Source organism: Netta rufina (assembly GCF_964035555.1).
Source record: "Netta rufina genome assembly, chromosome: 3".
In the NCBI taxonomy this organism is placed as follows: Eukaryota; Metazoa; Chordata; class Aves; order Anseriformes; family Anatidae; genus Netta; species Netta rufina.
In genome coordinates, this window is record NC_140125.1 from 14,683,782 (window position 1) to 14,700,400 (window position 16,619).

The 16,619-nt window shown below is 54.0% G+C and overlaps 2 protein-coding genes across 2 annotated transcripts in view; one reads left to right on the plus strand and one right to left on the minus strand.

The window, feature by feature from the left end:
- Window positions 1–142: 142 nt before the first annotated feature.
- On the plus strand, window positions 143–1,356 carry MEA1 (male-enhanced antigen 1; the record flags this gene model as incomplete). Its single annotated transcript, XM_084284183.1, has 3 exons — window positions 143–385; window positions 476–581; window positions 727–1,356. 3 exons carry the CDS (start codon window positions 143–145, stop codon window positions 888–890), a joined length of 513 nt encoding a protein of 170 aa, XP_084140309.1. The 3' UTR covers window positions 891–1,356.
- PPP2R5D (protein phosphatase 2 regulatory subunit B'delta) overlaps window positions 1,245–16,619 on the minus strand; it is a 29,013-nt gene continuing 13,638 nt past the window's right edge. Inside the window, exons 11-16 of the mRNA XM_084284174.1 lie at window positions 15,504–15,674; window positions 13,351–13,478; window positions 11,094–11,195; window positions 4,680–4,752; window positions 4,347–4,463; window positions 1,245–3,986 (exon numbers count right to left, since the gene is read on the minus strand). Of these exons, the coding sequence (XP_084140300.1) occupies window positions 3,849–3,986; window positions 4,347–4,463; window positions 4,680–4,752; window positions 11,094–11,195; window positions 13,351–13,478; window positions 15,504–15,674 (729 nt within the window). The 3' untranslated portion in view covers window positions 1,245–3,848. The remainder of the gene's footprint in view (window positions 3,987–4,346; window positions 4,464–4,679; window positions 4,753–11,093; window positions 11,196–13,350; window positions 13,479–15,503; window positions 15,675–16,619) is intronic.

Consider the following 16,619-nt stretch of genomic DNA (forward strand, 5'->3'; position numbering starts at 1 on the left):
CCCCGCCGGCGGCCGGCGGGCACGCGGAGCGCCCCGCGGGACTACAACTCCCAGCGTGCCCCGCGGCCGGGAGGGGAGGGGGAGGAGGAGGAGGAGGAGGAGGAGGAGGAGGAAGAGGGGGCGGCGGGGCCGCGCCCGGTGCATGGCGGTGGCGGCGAGCATGGGGCCGGAACGGGTCTGTCCCGGAGAGCCGGGGCCGCCGGAGGCCCCCGAGGGGGCTGCGGGGTGGAGCGGCGACGAGGAGGAAGAGGAGGAGGAGGAGGAAGAGGAGGAGGAGGAGGAGGGCGGGGAGGAAGGCGGCGGGTACCTGTACCAGCCGCTGAGCCAGGAGCCGGAGCAGGGCCCCGGCGAGGCGGCGGGCCCCGGGCTGCAGGAGCGGCTGCAGGTAGCGGGGGGAGCCGGGCCGGGGGGCTGGGGGGGCGCGGGGGGCGGATCGGGGCCGAGCCCCCCCTCCCCGGCTCCGTTTGTGCCGCAGATGCTGGGGCTGCACCTGCCCGAGCCGCCCGCGGACAGCGAGGAGGAGGAGGAGGAGGAAGGCGCCGCGGCTCAGAGCAGCCGCAGCTCCATCCCCATGGACCCAGGTAAGGCCACCTGCCCTGCGACACCACCCCCTGCCACCATCTCCATGTCACCACCGTCCCCGTGTCACCACCATCACCCCCATGTCACCTCCACCCCCATGCCACTGTCCCCACGTCACCGCCGTCCCCGTGTCACCGTCCGCAGAGCACGTGGAGCTGGTGAAGCGGACGATGGCCGGTGTGAAGCTGCCCACCCTGGGCATCCCGCCCTGGGCCAGCGAGATCTCGGAGGAGCAGTGGAAGGACGTGGTGCGGCGCACGCTGCAGGCCAGGCAGAGCCTGAGCGGCCCCAGGCCCGAGTGGAAGTGATGCCCACACCCCCGCCCGCCCCTCGCTCACCCCATTTGGGGCCGGGGCTCGCCGCTGTCTCTGTTCCAGTTTCTCCCGTTGATGTTGTCCAGTTTCCCTTCCTCACCTCGTCCCCGGTTCTGGCTGCCCCATGTCGCTGTGATGTCCTTGTGTTGGCTTGCTCTGTCCTGGAGGAGGCAGCCCGCGTTCCTCACCCCGTGTATACGCAGAGGGAGGGGTTTTGAGGGGCTTCACCCAGCGTGGTTTGGGACAAACACCTCATCCCCACGCTGGGGAAGCCCCTCTCCCCGCCAGGGTGCCTCCTCCGAGGGCAGGCGGCTGCACGTCGGCGTATGAGAGGTCGAGCCCAGTGTGTCTTTCCAAGAGATCAGTTTTATTTAGTACTGTACATACAGGGACATCTGTACAAAATCCAACACTTTCATACTATGTAATGCTCTACTGAAAATAAAGTACACCATATGTACATATGAACTGTAAGCAGCTTAATACTCGTGTCCAGGGGGTGAATGCAGTAGTTAAGTTTTCGCTCGTTCCCTCGGGCGGAGGGAGCCGTGCGAAGTGGAAGAGGCAGCTCCAGTTCTGTCCATTTGGCTGATGTGGGGCGAAGGCGGGGGCAGAAATGGGCGCTAACGCTAGAAACCGAGTGTGGAGCGAGGGGCAGCTGTAGCGGGGCAGCCGCGGGGCTGCGTGCGAGCGGTACGCGTGGCGGGGAGCAGCAGCGCGCTCCCCCCTGCCTCACGTGGTCCCCTTCTTCAACGTCCAGGACAGCGGAATGGGTGGGCAGCCAGCTAATGGCGAGGGTAAGGGAGGAAGCGTTGAGGTCCCTGACCCAAAACAAGACGCACGAAGCCACGAGGACGCCCAAGCCGTGCAGCACGCAGCCGTGGTGCGGCGCCGTCCTGCCCTGCACGCGGCCCGCTCTTGGCAGCGCTCCTCCGGCCATGGCCGGGGGCTGCAGGAGGAGAGGGGCCGTGCGCAGGGCAGAACGGGCTCCACGTACCATAAATCTCAGCTTTCTGCAGGCAGCACGGCCCGGAGCAGGGAAATGCGGCCACTTCCCAGCACTGAGCGGGTGCTGGTGAGGGCACGCGCATGCTGGAGCGCTCTAGAAATGAGGTGGCAGCTTCTAACGCGATGCTAAGCGGGCGAGGTGGAAAGCCCAGGCTGCGAGGGGGAGAAACATCCTCCTCTGCCTGAACCCTGCTGTGGGTTGGGGCGCTTGGCAGTCCTCGTCCGTGCACCTGCCTCTCCTGCAAGCCTTCAGCCGGCATTGCCCAGCACACGTCTGCATGCTGCACCAGGCGCGCGTGAGGTAATCGATTGGCAGCTGACCATGAGCTCGGGCTAATGTTGCAAATAAGCAATAACCTCCCTGAGGTGTGTTGGAAGTCTCCTGATGCACTGGCCCATGGCACGAAGCAGAGGGGAGGCGGGGTCCCGCGTTTGGGGGTGATCTCCGGCACGCTCACGCTCGCCAGCTGCTCCTACGAGGTGGCGGCACACCGAAAAGAGAGCTCAACAGGGCACGGGGGTGACACGGCGGGGAAAAACAGCTTAGCACGGGCTGGAGGGAAGGAAAGGTGCTGAGCACCAGCAGCGGGATTAGAGGGGGTGAACCTCTGAGCCGGGAGGCCGTGTGCTGGTGGGGATGAGGAGCAGATGCACCAGGACCTCCTGCAACGCCCCGCGATGCTGCAGAGCTGCGTGACGCCGGCACCGACCCCAAGAAGCGAAGCAGCAAGAAGCAGAGCTCCCTTATCCATCACAGCCAGCCTCTCTGAGGGGGCGCCTCGGCCTGGGACTGAATCTGCAGCGCAAAAGGCAGGGGAAGAAGCTCCGAGAGCCGGATCACAGCAGCACCCGAGGGCCCCTGGGCTATCGAGTGCGCCCTAAACGCTAAATCAGCACGGAACTAACAAGGGCCTCAGGCCACGGCAGGTGCCGAAGCACCAGGGCGAGGCTAACTTTGCTCAGAGCACCTACAGAAGCAGTTTGGTGGCAGCGGCGAGCCGCCGATCGCGAGGAGGAGACAACTGAATGCTCACAACTCGGCCTTGGCCCCGTCACGTGGATCCAGCGCGTCCACTAATCGGCAGGAATGACTTTAGCAGCACAAGCCTCCTAGGAACCCCAGCCACTGCAGAGCTAAGGGTGGGACAGAGCAACAAAGGGAGAGCTGCGGGAGTATTTTAATTGAGCAGGTAGGGGAAGGAAGCAGAAGGCAGTGGCTGACGCCTGCTACGAAGCCAGAAGTTAATTCTGGGCCCACGATTACCCAAGACGCTGGGATGGAGACGACTTAGCAAGGACCAATACAAAGAGCTGAAGGAATTCACTTTCCCACAAGAGAGCTTCTAAGGATGCTCTAAAGGGAGGGAAGCAATAGTACGTAGTGCTGGCACCCAGCTCTCCTGGGGTGGCGAAGCACTGAACCCCCACTCCACCGACAAGGGAACAGAACAGGGGGCTGGAAGCAACAGAAAGGTGGAAGCAAACGCCTCCTGCTGCACGAGGCCCTCTGAAAACAGAGCTGTACCCCGAGGCAGGGCGGGGAGGGAGCAGAGCCCCCACAAACTGCCCGACGCCCCCCCCAAGCTCAGCTTGGGCTCTCCCTGCTGACTGCAGAGCCCAGTACAGCTCCCTTCAGCCTCTGGCTAAGGGGTGGAATAAGAACGGGGCAGCGTGGAAGCGAAGCGAGGCCTGCCTGGGCTGCTGGGACAGGCAGGCTCCCTTCACGCACGCACAGCAGAGGCGCAGAAGCAGGAGGAGGTGGCAGTGGCGAGGTACAAGTTACAACGTAAAACCAGCTCGAGCCTGGAGGGATGTGGATGGAGTGGAGGACAGGCACAGCTCACCATGTTCATTCCTTATTTATACATGAGAACCAAGTGCATTTCGGTGACCCCTGGGGGAAAGGGATGGGGGCAGAGCTTCCCGGGCCAGCTCCTGAGCCCGTCAGAGAGCCTCCTGGCTTGAGGTGAGAAACTCTTCTGCTCTCTTGTGGGCCTCCAGGGCTTTTATAGTGTAGACGTCCTGAGGAAGCTCAGATTTCCGGCGCAGCAAAACCTTCTCCTTCTTAATGTCTTTCAGCATCTACAGACAAACCAAAGGAGTCAGACAGCTGCAACAAATCCCTTTGTCCCCGTGCACCCCGAGCCTCCCCCTCCTCTGACTGCTCTCGGAGACACCGTGGTGTGTGCTGCAGAGCAGGCTGAGAGCCAGGCACAGCCCAAAAGGGCACAGAGAAGCCCCGCTTCCATTTCTTCCAAAGCGAGGAGGTTAGGTAAGCTCCACACTACAGGCTGATCTCTAACAGGCACAGATTGGAGCAGGGGAAATTTACCCTCCAAACGCTTGAAGGAGCCAGTTCTGGCTGCTGGGCCCTGGACTGACTGCGGTGATGTCCCGAGCACTCCGGGAGGGAGTGGGGAAGGTCCCCCGTCACCTACGCACCTGCACAGCCTCCGTCTCCACCGTTTTCTTCAGCAGCTGTATGTCCTCCGCAGTTGGGGTCTCCGTCTCCATACAGCAGACCGGAGGCAATGGAGGAGGCGCGTAATACATCGGATACTGCAGACGAGACAGACAGCTGGGGAGTGAGGGCACCAGCCGGCACCAAACCTGCTCCCCCCAGCATCCTAACGGCGCGGGGCTCTTCCCCCAGCAGCCCTGCTGCAGCTCTGTGCACGGGTCTCAGATCAGGTGCTAGAGCTGCTCTCATGAGCAGGCCGAGACCCCACCAGCATATTCTTGTCTCGTTTGTCCTAAGGTCCTGCTGCTACCCACCTGGGGGTTCAGCCGGGCCAGCTCCTCTATTTTCTGCCACATTTCTTCTCGTTCCTTCATCCTGAACCTTCCCCTGCAGAGAGAGAGAGCAGAGGTGTGAACTCCTGGGGACAGCCCAGCTTTCACCAACGGGAAGAAAAAAACAGGGAGAGCAGAAGAGCACAGGTGAGGGATTGCATCTGCCCCAGATGCACAGGGGAAAATTGTCATCTCCAACAGATCTGGGGCTCAGCTGCCCACATTGCCCTTTTCTCTCTGGCCTTAACGTGCCACACCAGAGACGACTGCCCACAGGCCAGGGCACGGCTCTTCAGCTTGGCACAGATTCTGGCACAGACCTCAAGTGAGCATTCAACTTGGCCGCCTCTAAATCCCAGGGCAGTGAACTTTCCCCCAGAAAGAGAGGTGAGCATCCACTGCTCCCTGTTATTCTCTTCTACATGTTAAACATCTGCACTCAAATCTCTGCTATACTTCTGACTTTAACTTCTCCGGCTTTCATCTCAGCTACCGGTCTGTCTAGCACCCTGCCTGTCCATGCCAAGGAGGTTCTTATATTCTGTAGTTACTTCAAACTCTTGAAATATATCCAAGAAAGGAGGGTAAAAATGAGAATAAAGCTGCCAAACATTCAAGCAGCAGGTACTCCCATCAGAGAACATGGGGGTCAAACACCAAAAACGAAACTCACACCTCATTTTCTGGCAGAGCTCTGGAGGTCTCTGCAGGGAGCTGTGGCCAGGAGTTAACACTCATCTCTCCCAAGTTCTCTTCTGCTGTCTCCTCCCCAGTTTCTCCAGCACCCTTTTTAACGTGCAGTAAACAGAAATATTCTTATTACTCTGATCTTGCCCCTGGAAACGTAGACCAAGGTGTCTGTCTGCTAGGCACTCACACTATTATCATCTGGGGACCATGGAGATGTAAGGGGATGGCTCCCATGACTGCAGCGTTGCAGTGGAAGGACAGAGACTGGTTAGGAAGGACAGGCTGGGAAGATGAGGAGTGGGATTTGCCCTTTGTGTGAGAGAGCAGCTGAAGTGCACAGAGCTCTGTGTGGCGAGAGATGAAAAGCCAAGTGAGAGATCGTGGGTTTGCATTAAGGGGAATACACGTAAAGGTGACATTGTAGTGAGTCTGCTACAGGCTGCCTCACCGGCAAGAGTAAGTGGATGAGGCCCTCTACAGACAGCTAAGAGCAGTCTCATGTTTGCCTGGGCCTGGTCCTCGTGAGGAACTTCAGCCACCTGGATGTCTGCTGGAGGGACAGCACAGCAATCCAGGAGGTTCCTGGAGTGACACTGACAGTAATTTGCTCCTCCAAGTGGCAGAGGAGCCCACCAGGAGAGGTTCCCTGCTGGACCTCGTGCTCACCAGCGATGAAGGGCTTGTTGGGAGTGTGAAGGGTCAAAGGCAGCCTTGGCTGCAGTGACCATGAGATGGTGAAAAGCAAGCTCCCAGCCCTGGACTTCAGGAGAGCAGACTGGCCTCTTCAAAGGTCTGCTTGGAAGAGGCCCATGAGATTCCCTGGAAGGAAGAGAAGCCCAGGAAGGCTGGTTAATATTCAAGAATTGCCTCCACATGCAGAGGCAGCCCATCCCAACAAAGAGGAAGCCAGGCAAAAATGCCACGAGGCCTGCGAGAATGAACAGAGAGCTCGTAGTCAGACGCAAAGAAGGAAATGTAGAGAGCAGAAGGATCACAGAATCACAGCAAGAGCGGCCCTCAGGAACCCCAGGTCCCGGAGGCCAGGAGGAAGGCTGCAGCGAGGAAGGTGTGTCCTTGGTGGAAGAGGATCAGGTCAGGGAGCACTGAGCAAACTGGGCATACATCAGCCCACGGGCCCTGATGGGATGCACTGAGGGAGCTGGCAGATGTGAGGCCACCTTTGATAATCCTTGATCAATCGTGGCAGCTTGATGAACTGCTTGAAGACAAGTCAGCCTCACCTCCATCCCTGGGAAGGCGGTGGAGCAGCTCGCTCTGGAAACCATTTCCAAGCACGTGAAGGACACGGAGAAGAAAATCATCAAGAGCAGTCAGCATGAACTCACTGAGGGGACGTCGTGCTTGGCCAACTTGGCAAGCCTCTGCGATGAAGTGACTGGCCTGGTAGACGAGTGGATTGTCTACCTGGGCTGCAGCAAAGCCTTTGACACTCCCCCATAAGATCCTCAGAGATGAGCTGTTGATGTATGGGCTGGATGGACAGACAGGGAGGTGGGGGAAAAAAAAAATAAATGTCCAAATGGCTGGGCCCAGCGGGTGGTGATCAAATACCTGATGGGAAGGTGCAGAGAGGGCAGAGCCAGGCTCTTTGCAGCAGTGCCCAGTGCCAGGACAAGAGGCAGTGGGCACAAACGGGAACATGGGAGGTGCAACACGAACATCAGGAAATGCTTCTTCATTGTGAGGGTGACCCAGCACTGGCACAGGTTCCCCAAAGAGGTTGTGGAGTCTTCCTCACTGCAGATACTCACGAGCCATCTGGATATGAGTTTGGGCAAGAAGCTCTGGGTGTCCCTGCTCAAGCAAGGGGTTGGACCAGATGGCCTCCAGAGGTCCCCTCCAACCGCAGACACTTTGTGATCCTATGGTTCCCTGATTCTACAGGGGTCATCGCTCCTCAAGGCAACGTCCACCTTGCCCAGACCATGTCTCCTGCTGTTCTGTAAGGCTATAATGAAACTCCTTTTACCTGGCTGGACTACATCACAGTACTGGTCTGCTACACAGGACACTGAGGGCTTGAGTGCCCCTCCAGCACAGGATCTGTCCTTTCAGATCACCAAAGCAGGGCTGAACAGCATTGCAGAAGAGCTCCATTCCTCATCCTCTGAGATCCAGCAGTGAGCCACTGTTAATCTGTAAGGTGCTCAGCTGACACTGTAAGAGTTCAGCTTACAAAGAGAATACCCAGACTAAGTGCAAAAGTCTAAAAACTTTTGCACTAAAAAGCTAAAAATAAATAAAAAAAGTCTAAAAGCTTTACACCAGTGATCCCTTTTCAGCAAAACAATTATTTCCAAAGAATGCAACAGTTTCATCTTTATTTTGATGCCACATTGAGTAGCTTAACTGTATTATGGCTGCCCAACACCCCTCTGCAGGGGAAGCGTCTCCCTGTTTCATCACTCAGACTGGCTTTACCTCCTGCACTGGGACACTTTTCATTGCAGTGTGCCTCAGCATCACTCACTGACACGAGTCTCTGGAGAATCCCAGCTCTCAAAGCAGCAATGCCTCACAGGCCAGCGCTGCGTTTATGGGAGAAGAACCCCCAGCCTTGCTTTTTAGGTGACGTGCGCCTCATTTGGAAAAGAAGAGGTGCACTGGGAGATGCCTTCTCTTTCCTGCTGCTGTGGCCAACGCAGGAGGTAACGTAGCTGCTAACAGAGAGACATGAGGCACCAGGGAGGCCCCTGGGCATGCCGACAGCACATTTTCTGAAAGTCAGCATCCAAAGCTCTTGCATCCCTGACAGATGGGCAGAGATAATTCTCCCTCACAGATGAGTTAAGGCCCAGCAGTCCCCACCCAGGTGGTCAGCGCATTCAGGACAAGACACTATCTATCTGCCCAAACCTCCCCGCTGTTTTCCAAAGGGTTCTGATAATTCCAACAGCCTCCAAGTGTCCGGGGAGATTATTAAGGCACAGCAGGCACAGTCAGATCACCTGCACTGAGCAGCCTCTCCATATGCCCCGGGGAAATGGGCCGTCTCTCCCTGCCCTGCCTTGCCCCAGTGGCTGCAGCAGCACAGCAAGGGGTGCAGCGGTGACAGGCCTGCGTTGGCACGTCGCTCATAAGCGCAGCAACTAATTAAGAACATGACTAAGCCTTTTCTGAACAGACCTCTTATCAGCTGGCTGCAGCCTAATTGTGTGCCTGCAAGATCTTTCCTTTTCACCGGTTCACATCCACTGGCTTTGTTCACGTGTGCAGCCTTTGTCACGTGCTATCTTCTAGTTCACAGCACAGGGTCTCTAGGGGGCTCCTTGGGAAACATTTCCTATGTCTCCTCCTTTTTTCTGTCTACACAAAAGAAACCTCAGCTTTTCAGCCTCGCCGGCCTCACTGAATAAGGCAGAGGTCCTGTGAAAAACACACGGGTGTGATGCAGTTAACCATCGGTCCCGCGTTACAGCGCTCCAGCCAGCTTCCCACAGGCAGCCTGAGGAACGCTGCTTTACCCCTGAAACAACAAAAGTCACGACCTCAAAAGGTTTTTTGATTAGGGAAAAAAAGTACTGCTTCACTGAGGTTTCTGCGTTTGGAAAGCAAACAGCAATTAGCTGCAACACCACGTGATTGCGCGTCAGCAGGCCGTGGCCTGCAGTGACCTCTGCCAGTGAGACAGCAGAAGGGAGCTGTGGAAGCTGTGTCTCCTCCACCAGGAGGGTGATGGTGGGACCTGCAGTTCACTGGACAAGCTGCAGCCCCCCACTGACAGAAGGGCAGGTAGGGAGTGCAGGAGTGACACTCCAAACTCCAGGGCTGACTCTTCAGCTACAAAACCCTCTCCTTCCACAGGGGGACACACGCTAAATAACATTTTCTCCTGCCAGAGAACCAAGCTGGTTCTAACCCCCTTCATTCCAGCAATGATTTATTCCATTACAGTCCAGAACATGTAGCCCAAGTGTTAAGTGCTCATGGATTTGCTTGTTTCTTGCAAGTCTTAAAGATATGAAGGAAAAAGATGACATTTTTACAATAGACTTAAGCAAATAACTTAGGAATATTGCTCGAGTAAGCCCATTTTTTAAAAACCCACCTTCTCAAGTGCATGCTCTTTATCCCCCATCATTGCCCTATGTCCTGTCCACTCCCAGGCTCCTTACCCAACTCCTCACTGAGATCTGTCCCCACAGACCTTCCAAAACTTTTCCTCCCTCCTACTTCTAGCACCCCTTCAGAAGGGGACCTTTCCACACTGCTCAAACCAAAACGAGCTGGTAATAACGTGCTGGTAATAGCGCAGCTGAGCCTTCTTGCTTTTTGCACACAAAGGTCTCTTTAGCTGGGTCCCCGTGGTAGGGAAATCCCACTTAGCTGAGGAATTGTACCATGCTTGCTGCCAGTAAACCTGTCTCAGATTCAGCTGCTAAAAAGCTTTTTACATTCCCCTCTGCCCAAGCTTTCGATCAACGTTTTACCAAATTTGGTTACATAGGACAGTAAAATGTACAAAACAAAAGATTTTCTGAGCACTGGTAGACGGGCACCAGAGGGGGAAAAAAAAAAAAAAAAAAAAAAATCAGAAACCAGTACAGCTCTATTTGTCCATTTCTTGGACAGTTCTGAGGTAGTTTGTTGGCCTTCTCTAGAACAATCCTGTCAGCCACACTTGAATGTGGGGCACTGATGCAAGTTTGAACGGGTAGAAAAAGCTCCTGATGGAAACACCAAGCAGACCTCGTAGTAAATAGCGCTGTGACTGTGACTTAAAACGTATGTTTGGACCTTGATATGGGCTTCACAAATGCCCTACAGTTGGAAAACAAAGAATCTTGTCTGCTGACAATTTAGATGCAACAAAACCTTAATTTCTCCATATGCAGGTTGCCCACCCCCAAACTTTAATTCACATCTCAACTTTGCCATTAATTGCCCCCACACTAAACTGCTGCACATGTCTAAGAGCTCCTCACTGCTTCCCCTTTGGCAGCCCTGGCTTACCAGGAATGAAAAGCCCTATTTTATTTCACTGAAATAAAATAGCAGCAGAAAACTGACCCAGGAAAGAAAAAGTTTCCTTCTAGCTTCCTGAACTGATTCAGCTCATCAAGGTAAGTCCTAAAAGCATCAAAACCAACACAAGAAAGCAGGAAGAGTGTTTTTTTGTTTGTTTGTTTGTCTTTCCCTCTCTTTACTGCATCACAACTCAGCTACTGTATGATGCTTGCTGAGCTAAGATTTTATCCCCACCATTTATTCCTTGAAGTTCCAGGTATTATTCCATCTTTATCGCTGAAAAATTGAAAGTGTCCTGCAGTTGGCATAAAACATCTTCTGCACCACAGCAAAGTTCTTTAGAAAAGATTTCCTAAAGCAGCAGGATTCCACCGGCATTCACTAACACACATAAAAACTGCTAAATATTTCCAAGCTTCTCTGAAAAGCTGAGTAGCCTCCACATTGCAATTTATTTCCTCATGAGCCAGCAAACTCTGTCACTCTTTTCCAAGCTACCTGCTTCAGCAGAACTGAAAAGAATTTTTTAATCTCATCACACATTTAACTCTTCTCATCTCCACACATGGTTATTGCTGAGGAGTCCTCTACTTTTTGACCAAATGATTTGTACCACCTTTGCGTTTCCCCCCTGAGTACTGGCATCTGTCACCTGGTACTGCACCCAAAGCGACTCCAGGACCAGCTCAAGTCACTGGGCAACAACCTCTTACTCACTTCTGCTTCTCTGCTTTGTATTGCTGCGTGCAGTCATCAAAAAGCTTCTGATTCATCTCCATGAACAGCTTCAGTGCATTGTAGATCAGCCCATGGATTGTCCTGCAAGGAAATCAGGAAAGGAGAACAAGTCATGGTGGTACCCGCCAGGTCCTCAGCCCTGAGTTAGCCCCAGCAGCACAGACACCAGCCAACAGTTGCAGCAACTCCTTGTACGCTACAGAAATGTTACAAAAGATTTGCACACAGCCCCAGCTCCTTGTGTGGGAAGACCCTCTCCACAAACACAGCACCTGAGACCATCGCATGGAGAAAGAGATGGAGTAGAAAGACAGAAAAGACAGCTGGGATAGCCCTGCTCTGACTGCGCTCCTCGTGAGTGCCAAAACAACCATTAATTCCTTAATTTCTAACATCAGAAACTGGAGAAAAAGGACACTAAGGACCTGCTCGGGACTGTTCTGAAGAGGGCTTTACCTAACCTAGCTCTAGTGCCTCCCACAAGTCACCTCATGATACACAATGTGACATTTTTGGGCCGCCCAGTGTTTACTCCTGGGTTTTTGTCACCGAGCTGCCCAAAAGACAGCCGTTCAGCATCCCTCGAGAGATGGAAACAAGCACAAGTACCCCAGAAGAAAAGCTGTCTTCATGTCAGCAACCTATGTACAGGTTACGCTGTGCCTGAGCTCTCTGGGACCAGGACTCTCGTAGGGAATAAAAACAAGCATTGAAGCCATTTCTGAAACACCTGATGCAGGGGAAATGATGAGAGACTCGGTAGATCTGAGCCCTGCGCCTCTCCAGCTCTACAGGTAGGATAAGGAGGAGAGCCACAGCCCTCCTGGGCTTATTATGCAGGCTGTCTGACAAAGCGCTGGGAGTAGAGGAGCTATGGGAAGGAGGAGGAGAATCTGAGGTACTCGGCCTGTGCTGAGACAATGTGACTGGTGCTAAAACAGAGAGAAAAGGAGAAGTACGAGGAAAACAACTTCAGGACCTCCTCTGCCATAGCACTGGGAAGGAGCCAAGAAGGAAAGGCAGAAACAGCAGAATCCTGAATGCTGGCTGGTGAAAGAAGGAAACAACTGGCAGAGGGCTTCAGAGCAGAACATGAAGTCCTGTTCTGAACTCTGATCAGGAGGGGCAACAACACTGGGTGCGAGTGTGTCTGTGTGCACGTCTGCACGCGCACCTGCAAATGTGCACAGGTACCTGTGCGAGCGCCTGTCTGCACACGCACGTGCCTGCCTTCTGGTGCACATGTGCACGCCTCCATCTGTGCACGTTTGTGTCTGCACGGGTACGCTGAACGGCATCGGATGCAACAGAGAACAAGGCAGCTCCGTTTGGAGAGCTAACGCATTCACCCGAGTCTTTAGGGCACCCGTGGCTGGTGGCTCAGGTTTGTGCTTCCTGCTGTAATGACGAGAAGGAAGCAGTCAAAGCAGACCAGCAGGGAGCTGTTTGCAAACAAGTTCTGCATCACAACCCTGAATTTGCTACCACGGTGTATGCTTAACTCCCGGTCTCGCTTGGCCTCCCCAGAATTAATTATTTTGCTTTTTCTGCCCTCTGGAATAGAAGACTTTTTTTTTTTTTTAAATCTCACAGTCTTTTTTTGCTGGAAGATTTTAGGATCTCAGCTGCGGACTGAGTATTTCCAGCTAATTCATTAAAAGGAAGTGAGCTCTGCAACTTGGGTTAAATGGAAAAGGAATCAGCTGAGGAAGCAGTTGGAAGAAAGACCAGCAGGAAGTCGATGGGAGAACCACAACACAGACCAGCACGGAGAAAGCAGACGTGGGAGGCGATCTGACAGGGGGCATGTGCCTGCTTGGTTCTGCTTTCTCCACTCCTCCTGTACTCAAACGCAGTCAGGCACTGCAGGACCCAACGTCTCTGGTCACAGAGAGCATACACACGGGGGCTCACCAGTTAGCAAGCAGCCAGAAATGGGTTGGAAAACCTCCAGCACACCTCCAAGAGACCCGCAGCATTAGTGACACGCAGGTATCCATCCCTGGGCAGGCCCGACAGCCGCAAGGCCGATCACTGCAAGATGCCTGACCCCACGGGACACTGTGGTGTGCTGCGACAGGTTCCCATGCTGAAACCAGGAACACCCCCTCTGGCTCAGCAGCTGGTGTCACCGAGTGCCATGCGTCGTTGCACTGTAGCAGCATGCCCCAAGATCGCCAGTAGGTCAAGCAATCCTGCATGCACAGCAAGTGCCAGGGCATGCGGAAAGACCTACTTGTTCCAGTGACTCTTGGAGTTCTTGTAGAGCGCTGGAAACATGATCGGGAGAATTTTGGCTGCGTTATCGCTGATCAGGCTCATGATATATTCGTTGTTCCAATAGTACAGTGCTCGCTCTGCCACCTGCAGTGGGAGAGAAACCCATCCTTGGAGAGGCTCCTTCCAGCCACACCTGTGGTGCACGTGGAAGCTGTGCGCTGCTGAGAGCAGAGCTTGCCACCGCTCAGCTGAGGAGCAAACGCTTCCCCGCAGCACAGGCAGCCGGGCTGACCTCGGCCACCTTCTATGTGGCCATTTATTCCCTCCGCCTAGAGCTATTACCCTTAGCTTTTGCCAGACACTTCTCACTTCCTGGGGAAAAACCTCATGACTAAGCTAGTCTAACATCATCCTGATGGCTCCGTCACCCTTTACACCACACTTGAGCACAGCAATGTCATCCTCTCCGGGTCCTAGCACAGATTCACTCCAAGCCTCTTTCATTTCCTCAGACCGCACTCCGCAAGGCTCCATTTCTACCACTCCTCCCTGGCCTTCTCCACAGCACAGTCTCTCTGGGCTTTCAAGCATGCTTCAGGCACCAGGCCCACCATTCATCCCCAGATCTAAAAGGGTGAAAGTATGGAAAATCTTGGGGCAGCCACCTTGCTCTGTCAATTCAAACAAGTCTAGCATGCTTCCATATTGCGATGGATTCAATCAGAGTTCTTCATATTTAACCACAAATCTCAGCAATGCAGTCCCCACGCTGGGGACAGATTTCTGCATTTAGTGCTAGCTTGAGGGTGACAAACAGCTAGGAAGAGAGGCATCCGGTCTGTTTGGTATTTCAGCTGACAGAGAACTCACTACATCCCCTTAACCTGTCATTTCACCTGAGTAAAGAAAGTGAAACTCGTCTCACGTCACTTGCCTAGCTTCGGTTTCTACCTATTAGATCTCATTAGGCCTTTGTCTGCTAGACTAACACACAATCCACTTGGAGAAAACTCTCCCACCACGGTATGCAGACCTACCATGAAGTCAATTCCTATTTGTGCTCTCAGGCAAGCTACAGACACCAAAAAAGCTCCGTCTTACTGTATGGAACGCCTCTGAGGTTTATTCCCCTGGACTGTGAGGTGTTTGCACCTTGTCCAGGTTTTTCAGTCTTACTTTGCAAAGAGCTGACAGTGGAAGAGGCCTGCTCTGCAGTACAGGATGCCTCTCCTCCAGCCTTTGCCCTTTTCCTTTCAAGCTCTCTCATTCCCTACTGCTGCAACTTCCACGCACAAAGCTCCTGCTGGTCCTTTGGTTCCCATCCACCACCCGTGTAACCCACAGCCAGCTGGCTTCCACCAAGCTCCCCGAGCCCTGCCCAGAGTCAATCCCTTTCAGGGAGCAGTGGTCTTCTACACACACACAACCTAGGCTGAGCTCATTTTTGTACTGAACACCTGCCTTTGTATCTCACTGTATAAGAAGGGGACTGAAGCCAGCCTGCCTCACCGAGCAGTTGCACCCACTCAGAGGGCTCTGCCACCACTCAACACCCCACCCAGAGCTGGGTGAGTCGCGTGTTTCATCAGCAAGCCGTGCATCTGCCTCCTGCACACTGTGGCAAACGAAAACACTTGGTGAAGAACAGCTGCAAGGAGCTACCTGCAGCTCCTACCACCCCGCAGATTTTCAGCCCTAAGACTATCATCCACAGAGAGTGCTTTAGCCTGGTACTGCGGGTAGCTTCCTTCAGTGGCACCAAGGAAGAAGCAGACTCTGGCACTTCCAGTACGCCATCAGCTACACCAGAATTACACAAAGTACCTTCTCCGAAGCCACTTTCATTCCACAGCCTCTCTTTGGTTGGCCTCACCCCAGTGCTGCGCTCAGCTTGGTCCTGCTGTGACAGGGTGACACTGGACGGCTCTCCCCATAACACACGGTGCAGCAGGAGGGGGGCCACTAAGCAGCTTAGTTTTCGCTTTGGACGAGCTGGCTCTGAGGCTGGGGCGAGGATTCTCACCCCTCCCAGCACGTGGCACCCCAGTACTCACCCTGGTGACACCTCCGTCACCACTAATCCACGGAGCTCAAGAGCTGCGGCGTTATCCGCGCGTGCCAAGTGGGTTACAAGGCAGCGCCCTACCCGCTCCCCGAGCTGGGACCCACCTGGAAGTGTGGGCTGGAGACGCACTTGGCCAGCTGCCTGAACAAGGGCTCCATGACTTTCACAAACTCGGACGGCTCGATCACGTCCAGGATCTCTTCCAGCTCGTTTAAGAACATCACCTCCTTGGGACTGTGCGTTTTCGGCCAGAACTTCAGCAAGCCCACGATCACCTGAGCGGGGAGGGCACGGACACAGCGTTAGAAGTTAACATCAGCAGCAAAATGAGATTTTAAAGGTCTGGTCACAACTGCAGAAGAGAAAAAGTAACAGAAGTAACAAGACTTTGTCAGAGAGTCAGGGTGGGTTACCAGGGAAGAAGGCAAAGTACAAACTCTGCCAAGTTGCACGCAAGACAGCAGCAGTGCCCAGGGTGAGAAAGTTACGTGCTACCAGCACAGAGCTCAGAACTCCTTCCCCAAGCACAGTTTAACAACAAAGGCTCGAGACAGAGCGGGCTGGGGCTGCCAGAGGGGGCAGAGCAACACGGGAGGATCAACGAGTCGAGTCAGAAATGCTGCACAGAGGGTGATTAAGGAATCATTATCCAATGCATTGCAGAGCTGGAATACTCGGAAGCACCCAATAAATAATGCAATGGTCAGGTTCAGCCCAGACAACAGGAAGTACCAGCACACACACAGGTAACTGGATTACAGAGCTCGTTCGTGGAAGGCTTTGTGGAGCAAACTTTCTGGAGCAAACATGCTCCGGAAGGGAACAGGTAAGTTCGTGGAGGCTAAACCTAATGATGATGATTAAATTTGACAATGCAGATCTAACTTCTGGGGGAGGAAACTATTGCTTACAGGACTGTGGAAGGAAATACTAAGAGAAGAGCTACATTCCACCTGATTTATTTATTATTTCTGCTTCCCTCCCTACCCATCTGCTTCTAGGCACTGTCAAAGACAGGGTCCAAGATCCTGCAGACCTTCGCTCTGGGGGAAACATTGGTGTGGTGTTTACAGAAACGCTGACTCTGTGCTCTAACTCTACAGCCACTGGATTCAGACAACTGCTGCTAACAGCTACTCTTTCAAACCATGTCCTTAGATTCGATTCTGAGCATCTAAGAGGAATTTCAGCGGGCAAAGCAAGAGCAACATTTGAGCATT